This window comes from Protopterus annectens, chromosome 16.part0 (assembly GCF_019279795.1).
Source record: "Protopterus annectens isolate FY-2018-M chromosome 16.part0, PAN1.0, whole genome shotgun sequence".
NCBI lineage: Eukaryota > Metazoa > Chordata > Ceratodontiformes > Protopteridae > Protopterus > Protopterus annectens.
The window spans coordinates 406,289,520-406,302,362 of NC_056750.1; the positions used below are offsets into that span (position 1 = coordinate 406,289,520).

The following is a 12,843-nucleotide window of genomic DNA, read 5'->3' on the forward strand; positions in this document are numbered from 1 at the left end:
CCTTTTTAGGAGTACTCTGTTTAAGTTAGAGGCATCTCCTCCAGTGGAGGAGATAGTAATTTAACTTAGAGACTTATCCTCCCTTTCCTTCTCTTTATATATAAAAAAAAATTTAGATACTTGTTTTTTGCTGTTTAAAAGTTCATTAGTTCTAACTTTTATTGAGAATTTTTTTCCTTATAGCTAGCATGTCTTAGGAACCAGCTAAGGAACATAAGTCAGGATTCAAGAAGTGTGATTCCTGCACTCAGAAGATGTCCATTACTGACGGACACATTAGTTGTGTGCACTGTCTGGGTCCACTCCATCTTCAAGACTCCTGCTCCATTTGTCATAGTTTTAGTACCAGGGTCTTGCAGGAGAGGAGGAATAAGCTTATATTGAGTGGCTTATTAAAAGTGAATGAAGGAAATCAGACCAAAAAAATCGGACACGACTGAAAAGTCTGCTTCATCGGCTCCAGTGTCTGAGCCAACAAGCAGCACCAAACTTGATGTTTTTTCGGCTTCGAAAGTTGTCGGACCTGAAACATAGTTCTCCCTTGGTTCCATCTGTCTCATCAGAACTGTTGCAGAAAGATGAGCTGGTCACCATTCCTGGAGCCTGTTCACTCGGTACCGGTGTCTTCTTCACTACAGTCAGTGGCAGGTAGCCACAAGTCTTCCACTCATTCCTCTAGAACCTCCAGGCTATCGGATGATGACATGGAACAGGTAGTGAAGAGGTTTCTTTGGACCCGGGCCCTAGCTGAAATTCTCTCTAGCCTAGCCCATCGGATCTTGGAGCCGACAACAGTACCTTCTACTATACCGATTCCTCCTGCAACTCAAATGAGTTTGATGCCAGAGAGTACGGAAGTCGTTGTGCTGGAACCACCAGAGCAAGTAATCTCTACTGATATCTTGGCTCCGACGTCTGCTCCAGTTTCCTCGATGCTTTCATCCATTGACGGACTAGGGAGCTGACACTACCTGGTCAGCTCAGGGGGGAACAGTCAAGTTGGACTCTTGTTGGAACCGGCTATCAACTTGGCGCCTTGGCTCAGGTGAGTTCGGCTCCCACATCTGCCTCAGAGCCACCCTCCTTGGTGCCGAGGAAATCTCCTGGCCTCTTGGGGTCGGAGTCTCTTTTGGCCCAGGACTCCGGTGCCTTCGAGGTGATGCGGAGTGTGCTCTCCACTGAGTCTGATCCACCTTCGGCTCCATTCTCTTTTCCCCCTAAGGGACCAGTGTCCACCTCTTCATTACCTCTCCATCACCCACAGAGTAGAGAGCCAGTGCCCCAGGAAGCCACAATGGGTGGCTCCTCCTCTTCCAATACCTCCTCAGAACATCCCCCCGAGCAGGTCCCTCAGAAGAGACAGTGTAAGAGGAAGCACATAGACTCCCCTGAGTCTGTCACTTCTGATATCGACTTAGAGGATTCAGAAGGGTCCCCAAGGTCACCCTCTGAGGATGTCTCTTTTTCAGACATCCTGGAGATCCTTAACGGAGGGGTGGCTGGAAGTCCCTTTCCCCTTCTGAAGATGCGTTGGTATATCTGGAGGCATTTAGCTCTCACCCCTCTACCTCTTGGGTGTCTCCACCTTTCAACCCACTCCCGGGTTTAGTGAGCCGAAAGGTGTTGCATTCTCTGGACTCAGTGGACCCCATTCTGCGGAGGCCTAATAAGTTCATTACGGCTCCAAAAGATAGGCAGTATTTAACTAAAGGGGTTCCTGTAGATGCAATGGTGGTGGCAGCAGCCACAAAAAAGGAGTTAGCTGAAACTTCTGCATCTGTTCATCCACCGAACAAGGATTCTCATACAACGGGACAGATATGGGAAGCGTATGTTCTCCTCAGCGGCCTTTACTTTACAGTCACTAAATTATTTGTCGCATTTCACGTGACTTCAGAGGGATCTCCTAAAAGAGCTAGGAGATACCCTGCAAGGTGCTACAGCCCAGGACTTATCTGATAAGGTTAACTCCCAGCTTGCAACCTTAACCTCCATATCGAACGCCTCCATGCTGCTCATATCTTATGCAGCCGATGGAGCGAGCAGGGCAGCAGGCACAGGAATAGGTGTTCATAGACATTCATGGATGCACCGTTGTGAGTTTGCTGAATCCTTCCGTTCTTCCTTTATTGACACTCCCTTTGATGGCTCGTCACTGTTCAGGCCTAAAGTAAAAGAAACTCTCACCAGGAGCCAACAAGATGGTAAGACTTTGTCTGCCATTGGAGTCTGTTTTTCCGCCCCTACCAGACCTTATCCTAAAGGTCAAAAGGGCTGAAAAATGTGATTCTGTAAATCCAAAGGAGCCTTATCTGACACTCGTGGTGATCCTTCCCCAGGGGCAGAGGGGGAAACAACAAAAGACAATGTCCACACAGCAGAGGAGGTCCGCAAAACCAGGGCTACAGAGACGCATTCTCTGGTAGGCCCTTCCAGCGCCCCTGAAAGGAGGTCCACCTGTCCACCTCTGGAGGCAGTCGGGGGGAGAATATCATTGTACCCAGAAGCCTGACTGAATTTAACTCAAGACAAATGGGTACTGTCCATTATATCCAGAGGAGACAACATCTCCTTCCAATGTACACCTCAGCCACCAAAGTCTATCCCAGACATTCCACCCAGTAAAAGGGATCAAGCAACACTAGAAATACAAAAGTTGCTAGAAAAAAAGTAATCCAAGAAGCCCCCCCCCCGCAGACCAACTAGGATCCGGAATTTACTCAAGGTTCTTTTTAGTTCCAAAAAGACCGGAGACTGGAGACCCATATTGGATCTCAGTAGACTAAACAAGTCAGTGAAAAAGTCAAAGTTCAGGATGGTAACAATGCATTCTATGCTCCCTTTTCTGGGAAAAGACAATTGGATATGCTTGTTAGATATTCAGGACATGTACCATTACATAAAGATGGACAGGCGCTCAAAACATTTCTACGCTTCCGGCAGGGAGCCAGTCATTACTAGTTCAGAGCTCTGCCCTTTGGACTCATCACAGCCCCCAGGGTGTTTACCAAATGCATGGCAGTAGTCATGGCTCATCTGAGACACCAGGGATTCCAGGTGTTTCCATACTTAGAAGACTGGCTCCTAACTGCCACCACCAAGCAACTACTGATCAAAGCAAGAGACTACACCATCCATCTCTTCTCAAGACTAGGCATTACTATAAATACAGAAAAATCTGCCTTGTTGCCATCACAGCGCATTACCTTCATTGGTGCAGATTTAAATACAAACGACATGTTGGCAAGGCCACCTCAAGAAAAAATACAGATGTTACGCAGTCAAGTGATTATTTTACTCAACAAGAACAGAGTACAAACAAGATTTGTGCTGAAAGTCCTAGGCTCTATGGAAGCGATGATAACACTACTTTCCATGGCACGACTTCACATGAGAATATTGCAGTGGCTACTCTTCACCCAATGGTCCATGCAGGAGTTACCCATGTCTCACAAAATATTCATAACTCAGTCTTGCAAGAAGGACCTACTTTGGTGGGTTCAGTCCACTCAGGTAATAATGGGAAGAATGTTTGTACTTCCTCAACCTATCGCTACAGTAATCATGGATGTGTCCCAGATGTGTGTGTGGGGGGGGCATTATCCGGGACAGATGATCCAAGGAGTTTTGAAAGATTAGGAGTACCATTTGCATATCAATGTTCTAGAGATGAGAGTCGTACTTCTGGCATTGCAAGCACTTAAGGACTCTCTTCCCACGGGGACTATTGCAATTCAGACAGACAATATGTCGGTGGTATGGTACATCAATAAACAGGGGGGGATCAGGTCCTACCCTCTATGTCGAGAGGCCCCAGTGGCAATGGGCAATATCTTCTCAACGCTTTCTGATAGCAACGCATATCCCAGGGAAATCCAACGTTATAGCAGACAGGCTAAGCAGAGCAATTCTCATGCCTCATGAGTGGTCCCTCAATCAGGAAGTTGTGAATCAAATTTTTCGGAAATGGGGCCAGCCTTGCTGCAACCTTTTTTGCCACTCCCTTCAATTCCAAATGCAGCAACTACTTTGCCATAATCTCCCCTCCGGGAGAGTCACCAAGGGATGCACTGGTTCACGATTGGCCCCTGGGTCTTCTTTATGCCTTTCTCCTGTTTCCCTTGATTCCAAAGGTCATACAGAAAGCAAAGTTGTTGAGTCGCAGGTTAATTCTCATTGCGCCATACTTGCCTCATCAGGTTTGGTTTCCCTTCCTTTGGCCCTACCTTCAGGAGGACCCATGGATCCTGGACCCAGTGCCGGATCTTCTGACGCATCAGTCAGGAATGCTCCATCCTGCACTCCACACCCTCAAGCTGACAGCTTGGCAGCTCCACTTCCACTCTTAGCCAGGCTTCCGGAATTGTCCCCTGCAGTTTGTCACATTCTAATCTGCTCGCACAAGCAGAGGACTAGGAATCTCTATGCAAATAAATGGAAGAGGTTCTCTTGTTGGGCTGACAAAAGATATATAGATCCTTTTACAGCATCTATATCTGTAGGAATTTCTAACAGAAACCTTTAATCACGGGACAGCAGCAGCCACTATTGGAGTTCAATTAGCTGCCATTTCTAAGTGTCATGTGGGAGAATCAGGATCTAGTCTAATGTCTCATAGACTAGACAAAGCCTTCCTCAAGGGTACTTTTCTGTTAAGACCTCCGTTCTGAGAACCTCCACCTCCTTGGGACCTCAATCTAGTATTATCATCTTTGATTCTGGCCCCTTTTGAACCAGCATCATCTTGTTCATTAAAATTTTTATCTTGGAAAACACTCTTCCTGACAGCAATTAATTCAGCCAGGACAGTATCAGAGTTGCAAGCCTGGTCTATCCATCCACCTTATTTGATCTTCCACAAAGATAGAGATTCCCTCAGAACACATCCTTCCTTCTTGCCAAAAGTTTGTTCTCAAGCCAATTTAAACCAAAATATAGAATTACCAGTGTTTTTTTCCAAACTATGGCAACAAGGCAGAGTATAATCTACACCAGCTGGATGTGCATAGACAGTTGCATTTTTACTTGCATGGGACCAAAGAATTTAGAAAGTCAGACCAATTGTTTGTCTCCTATTCAGAAAATAAAAAAAGTTTGACAATCTCAAAAGTTACTTTGTCCAAATGGCTTACTGAAACCATCACATATGTCTATGATTCCCACAATAAGGAACCACAAAGGGCATTCAACTAGAGCGGTATCTACCTCCATTGCTTTTCAATCTAGACTTCCACTGGATTCAATTTGTGCTGCTGCTACATGGGTTAACCCTCATACTTTTATTACTCACTACAAAGTAGATGTGGCCTCCTGGAACAGAGCATCCTTTGGTTTCACTGTCCTGAGGAGTTTATTCCCTTGAGACACCCAAGAAAAAGGTGCTGGGGACTGTCCTAAATAGCAAGAATGAAGGCAAGATGGGACAACATAACATAAAGAAGTTATGTACTCATCATAACGTTCCATGTTTGTTGTCCAGTATCTCACCTTCAGTTTTGCGTCCCTCCCAGCCACCCCTCTCCTTGAGTATCTAGAGGAATTTTATTTCTCAGAAATTGGCAGATACGGTCTGATTCCATTCTTGCCTTTTCTTGTTGATCTTTATTACAATATGTTTTCAGATATTATCCTTTTGGATACTGAACATATCATAGGAACCTTTTTCTCAAATGAGATCTGGGGAATAGCTGCTAAGCATCATGGGATAGGACTTTGCCTCGAGGCAGTAGAAGCTCTCGAGCTTTAGTATAGGCCGAGTTGGAGCCAAGGTTTTGGCTCCGAACCCAAACAGCAAGACCGAAGGAAAGATACTGGACAACAAACATGGAACGTTATGGTGAGTACATAACTTCTTTTTCTCCAGTAGGCTATTATCTTTAAGTTCTGCCCATTTTCAAAGGATCACTGACATAACACACATTAAGCCCATTTCCTAAGCATGGCTTTCTAATCCCCAGCATATGAACTGCATCAGCACTCCTTCCCACAAAACCTCCATTTTAATAAGAAAATATGTATTTTTTCTTCTGAAAAATGTTGGAGCATATCCACAGTGCTCTCGATTAATTATCTCTTTTCAGTATAAATATGACTTACCTACACATTTGTACTGTTACAGTATCTGAGTGGCTTTAGTGTGAGAATTGAATGTCATGGTGAGTTTCACCACAATGTACTAGATTGTGCAAGCTCAAGATGCACTTTTTTGAGGGGGGTCCCTTTTTTCTTCACTGTGGTGTGACCATGAAGTTAGTATATATAATTATGGGAATGAGGAAGGCTTGCCTCCCCCATCCAGGGTGCAGGGTGCAGGGGGCTTGCCCTCTGCAAAAAAATATTGTGTGTGTTTTTTTAGTGGTTTTCGGCTCACCGTTTCCACTATGTAATTTGCAATGAATAGTGAGGTGAAGAATCATTCCTCAGATTTGCACTGGGAAACCATATAAATAGTACCTCAGCTCACCCCAGAAATAAATGATGCTTAACCCACCCAATCTATAACAATAAATAAATAACTCTGTCAAAACAAGTACTCACAATGCAAGCACAATTCAGAAAATTTACAAGGTGCCTAAAATAATATGCATATGACAGGTTAAAACAGAGAAAAGAAGTTAAGAAACAAATATAAAACAAGAAGACAGAAAGAGCAGTGAAGAAGCAAAGCTATAACATTTTAATACAAATTAATCACAAGCTAAAGGAAATGGGAAAATAATTGTGCAGCAAGTATCAGACAGGCTTATTTAACAATTATTTTAATATTACTACAGTAGTTAGTATATAATGGAATTTAAAGTAAATCAGACTACTTAAGGCAGCTACCTAAACACTCCTATCATAAAAAACAGCAGAGGTTTATCACATGCAAAGGGGAGAGATGTTGTAGAGCATTGATCAGTAAGCAGAATAAGCAGTTATTAAGTGTTAGAAATGAATAACGCAAACTGTCCAAGAAGCAGAGGGAAGTGTTGCTAAGGCTAGATGTGTATTTTTATTGGAGAGAAGGACCAAACAGCCTTACAGCAGTGAATGCCAACATCATTTCTCAAACTCCCATAGTCCTCACTGTGCACTGCGCATACTGAAGTGTGCCTTAATCAGACTTTCTTAGTATATACAATGCACAGATAAACTGTCAAAACAGCACACATTAAATATGGCAATACAGAAGTGTTGAATCAGCAGTCTGAAAACAAGTAAACTGAAAGGTTAAAAATGCCAGTTTACATGTTCATAGCAATATTCCTTTAATTAGACTGGTGACATTGTTTTTGCAATAGCAATTAAAATGTACTCTGGAGTATTTCAGAGGAAGACATGGCAGGTAGTCCATCAACTGGTTTTGCTAATGTATAACAGTACAAACACAGTAGTGAGACTAAAGTCAAGGGTGGGAGACCATGGGAAATTAAATCTAATAAATTCTGAAGTGTCACATTTTGGGTGTGTCACATTGAATTAGTAACTTCTTCAAGAAGACCTTATAAATAAAGGTGTGCTGTTTGACACAAGGACACTGAAAACCCAGATACCTCTTCCTCCATCATGTATGTAGTGCTGTAGCTTTCATATAGTGTCATCTTTGTGCACTCCAGTAGATGAAATAGCATAAGAAATACTGAGGCTAATTATGGTACCCACTTGCACCTTGGATAAAACCCCCAAAAGAAGGAACCTCTGCTACTAATCCAGTTTCTACACTTAACTCCCCTTCTCATTAAACAGAAGTAAGGGATTTTTTGGCATAGGTATTACAGCTCCAAGGAAGGGGGTTAACAGACAGACTGAAAGCTGAATGAATATCTGTTACTAAAGCAAAGATGGCAGTGATGTGAAAAAACAACTTTCTAGAACTGGAGAGGTACTAGGTACTACATACTGTGACTGCTATAGTCTGTGCCCAAATAGGAAACAGGTTGAAACCTCAGAGTACAGTTTTCTGCGTTTAAAGCTACAGTATAAACCCAATGGATCAGAGAATAAAAATCCTTCCCCATTTGTAGTATGTGTGCATTCCAGGTGCTTCTAGTATTTTCCTGTATTTCCAAAAGAAATGGGCATTTCCTGTTCAGCTGTTTTACAATGAATTAGACTGTGCCTTTTTGTGTAATACAGTTTATTTTAAATCTTAATGAAATCACCCAAATAGATATCCTTCATATAAAATACACTGATTTGAGCTTCTGATACAGTCGGTTGTTAAACAAAAATTCAGCAAATACTACTATTGTGATATCCAAACAGCAGTATTAGATGCTAGCTGCGTAAAATCATGGATAGCTGTAAATACAGCCAAAGTGCTAATTCCATGCTTTTCTGAAAACAGCATCCTTAGTAATATAAGTCAAGGAGGAAGGCGAGAGTCCATTAAAATGGAATGTACATGCTGTCACTCTCAAAAAAAAAAAAAAAAAAAAAAAGAGTTTGGACCCCAGATCTATTTAAGTATTGGGAACTTTGTTACACAGGTATAAGGGTGAGCTAGTCCAGGCACACTGTGTTAATCAACTGTCATAGTCAGCAAAAGGAAACTGAACAAGCATGTCCGATCTCATGATTTACATCTCATAGACAGATATCTATCAAGAACAGCTAGTCAAATTTGCAGTTTATATATTTATTTCCAGTTGCCTTCCAATAATAAATTTCTTTGTTTTAGGGGGAAGTCAGCAGATGGGTCCTCAGGAACTCATAATTCCTCTTCTGTGCAGTAAGTAGCTATTATGTTTATCAGGTACATGTTTAAACTGGAAATGTTTACTGATGTATATAACTGATTTTTTTTTATTTAGAAACTGTATTTTTCATAAATATGAGACCTCATCAATACACAATTGTGGCTTACACCTTGGCGGAGTTCTATACATTTTTGAGAATACCACTAAGCAGTGCACTTCTTAGAAAGTTTGGTTTATTAAATGAAATAGTAGAGACAGGGTCTCATATGTGTGCAATATATATGACAATTTAGTGAATTTCGTGTAGCCAATCCAACATGGTTTTATGAGGAGACAGGAAACGGAAGTTCCCAGGAAAAATCCAGACAGACAACTCCTCAGGGACACTGACCATAGTTTAATATTAAATACTGGACCCTCTATCTGTGAGGCAAAGATCTGACAAATAAGGTGTTGGACTGTCCCCTACTTGTACGCGAGAGAAGCCTTGCCACACTGTTACACTTACAAACACACACACACACTCGCATGCAATGTGTTCTTCCAGATTTTCATAATAAACTTTTATTTCAAAACCTGCTGTGCATCATTTGCTGTCTTAAAGAGTGCATTTTCTGTCATGAGATATTTTGAGAAAAACAGAGTATTCTAGACAAGTACTAATCAGACAGCTGGACAGAAGCAGCACCATCTCCTCATTTCTGTTCTCTTGACAAACCTGGCACTAGAAATGCCTTCCTGATTCATGAAATGATTTGTCACAAAGATTTAGGATAACAAAGGTGGTCAAGTCATGCAGTAGTTACAGCTACTGCTTCACGATGACTGGCTGTGCTGAATTGCATCTGGGAGGAGTGCCTTCTCCACAGGTCTTCATTGTGTCCATGTGGGTTTTGCTGGCTGCTCTGTTTTTGTCTGCCATTACGAAGACATGCAAGCAAATAGGTAGATTGACATTTCTCCAAACTGCCCATTGGTGTCTGTGGAATGTAATTGTGATTCTTCCTTTTTTAATTTCTCCAAGTCTTTGGGGTTTCTAATACCATGACAGGAATGGACCCCATTCCTCAATCAAAGTATGATTAAAGTTCGTGAAATTAGTATTGTTTCAATCTTTGATTTTAGCCAGAAGTGCTCTACACAGCACACACAATGTTCCCAGTAATGACTCCTCCTGCAATTTGTACGGAGGAACATGCATCGGTAACATATCTAAGTACGATTTTAAATTCTTTTTTAGAAGCCCCATTGCTTACTACTATTGGAACTGTCTGGGTATCCTTCTTCCACTCTGCCCTAGCTTCTGCCTGCAAATCCTGATACTTTATGATTTTGTCTCACCTGAACACAGGACACTGTGGTCACTGGGTGTAGCAATTTCAATGATCAATGCTACTTTTGTCTTCTTTTCATGGACTACTATATCTGGTTTTCTCACATCTGTTTTTTGAACTGTTGGTAATGGGTGATCCCATGTGATATAAACTTCATCATTTTCTATTTGTGGCTCATGTTCCCAGTGTTTTTCAGCTACTTCAATATTATACTGTTTGCACAATCCCCAATGCAGTCTTGCCACATTATTGTCTTTCAGTATACAGTCCTTCTGCCATTAGTATACTACAACTAGCAACAAGATGTGCGATTGTTTCCAGTTCTATTTTACAAAACCTACATTTGTTCAATGGACTTTGTAAACCAGCATGTATGTAGTCCACTGTCTTGGGCCAACAATGTTAATGTTTTGTCTTTTGGTTTAAATTCACCTCTCCTTAACCATTCCTGCATTTGATCCGGATCAACATGAGGTTGTTCCAAGAGATGTCCATACATTCACTGCTGCAGTATTCTTTACATTTGGGATTCTCTGCCACTGGATGCCCGATGTCCGGTCAGTATTCCAAAGCCTACTGTAACTTTAAGGTACGGTGAACATCACATGTATGCTCCTCACATAGCATAGGGCATACCTTCCTCAGAACTTCTGAATGCATTTCCCAACCATCAGTCTGTTTGCCTATGTCCTTTTCCACCAGTCTGAATGCATTTTCATTCTCCAGTGGCACCTACATCTCGTTTGCTGAAGTCTGAGCCCATACAGATAAGTACCCTGTTGGGTTTTTGTTTTTACTGGCTTTTTTGTTGTTGTTAGGGGGTTAATGTTATACAGGAAGGGCAAACACCAGTGCAGGAGACAGATTCCCCATAAAGGCCACCATGATAAGTGTCTTTTTTGCATAGGAGCTTCTCATGGCCATACGACCTGTTCGATTTGTCCGGCTTTACTGAAAACCCTTCATAGTAGGCTTTCCTCCCTTTCATTGTATCTTGAGAAACAGGGCCTTAAGCTTCTCACTAAAGATACAGTGGAAGGAACTTCCCTCCCCGAGGGTTAGCCATTAGGGAAGAAGAACAAGGTGAAAACATTAAGACCTGAATCTTATGCTGTCCAGCCTCTGCTGAGTGTTTCTCCCAAGGTCGTTAAGATACTGGAGGTGCACCCAGCTTTATTGTCAGATTCCTCTGCCGCAACTGGGTTGGAGGCCAGTGAGGATCTGGCTTGCTACATATCCAAAGAGGCTTTGCAGGTGTTCATTTTGGGCATTAGGGGGAACCACTGTTGATTATTTCCAAGGAACCTAGGTGTGTACCACAGATTCATTTAGGGAAGATGCTCCTACTATTGTTACTGAATGCCCTCCTCGGTCACACTCTAAGTTTTATAGGGTGGATGTTCCTTTAAAAAAGAAAAAAAATTAAACATGTTTCTGCATATCCTAAGGATCTGCAGAGTGAGTGACAGGCCTTTACTCAGGGTACATGGCATTAAAATCTCCCCAGGGAGTTTCTGTTCCAGCTCCCCCTTTGCCCTCTACTCCCCTCAAAAGGCCCACAGAACAGAATTCTGATGAGGAATCCCTGGCTCACTCTACCCAAATTCCTTCTCCTTTGGACTATGGGTCAGAGGAGAATGAATCTAACAGTCCAAATACTCCTTTTGAAGAAATTTCCTTTGGGGATACAATTTCTAGGATGAATAATTTTTTTTAAATGGGATTGTGCTCAGTCGCCGACATCCATAAGAGGTAATATGAGTTACTACAGCTGGAACCATCAAAACCTTCTGCTATTTCTCCTGTTTTGGCTGCATTGTTGGATGCAGTTTTAATGCCTCTAAAGATCCTGATTCTCTTCCCCCTGCACCCAAGAAGCCTAATAGGGTTTATGGAGTGCCTGAGGATTGAAACGTTTTGTATAAATGTCCTGTTGCTGACCCCTCAGTGGTATCTGTAGCCTCTGACAAGCCTTCTCAATTGCTTCCTTCACCCAAGTTACTACCTTCTGATAAACAGAACCATAGAAAGGCTAGGTAAGAAGGTTTACACATTGGCTACCTTGGCTGTTTGGGCTTTTAATTATCAGACCCATATGTCCAGATATATGTTGGCTCTTCTTTCCTAGACTTGTCAGCTTATTTCTGATCTCCTGGACTCTGAGGGTAAAACTTTTGCTCTTTCTTTGTTAGGGACTTCCTCTCAAGTGGTTTGTCATTCTGTCAAGTGTAGTTATGATACAGCAGATGCCTCTTCTAGGGCTGCTGCTTTTGTTTCAGTGATGAGGCGGTAGTCTTAGTTTAGGTGTCAACCTTTACCTGATGGTATTAAAGCTAATTTGATGGATACTCCTCTTGATAATAAACTTTTGTTTGTTGAAACTGCTACTGGTTTGTGCAAGTCACTTCAGGATAAGGGGAAGGCCTTACATGAGCTTAAACATGTATTTGTTTCTCCTGTGCCTAAATTCCAGAGGAACTACCCAATAAGCCAGCCTTTGTTTGTAGGCAATCTCAACATCCTACTAAGGGTAAAAAGAGTGACAAGCGGGCTCCTCCTGCTAAAGCCACTCAAACCTCTGGGGCTCAGAAGCCTTCCTTTCCTGATAAACCAGGTGCGGTATGGCTAACCCTCACTTCAGGCCACATTACTGTTTCTCTTCGCCTTTCTCTTTCTCTTCCAGTTTGGCTTCAGATCACGTAGGATTCTTTGGTTCTGTCCATTATTCATCAGAGGTACTTCATGCTATGGAAATCCCGCACCCCCTTATGGGTATTCCTCAACCTCCTCAAGAACAGCTTCCTTTTTCCCAGAGGTTCTTTGAGATC

General features: G+C 42.4%; 1 protein-coding gene across 4 annotated transcripts in view; it reads left to right on the forward strand.

Moving 5' to 3' along the window:
* Positions 1-12,843, forward strand: part of LOC122790313 (keratin, type I cytoskeletal 18-like) — a 508,415-nt gene that overhangs the window by 298,861 nt on the left and 196,711 nt on the right. For all 4 annotated transcript variants that reach the window (XM_044057831.1, XM_044057834.1, XM_044057833.1 and 1 more), the window contains exon 11: positions 8,663-8,713. In XM_044057831.1, coding sequence (XP_043913766.1) covers positions 8,663-8,713 — 51 coding nt within the window. The remainder of the gene's footprint in view (positions 1-8,662; positions 8,714-12,843) is intronic.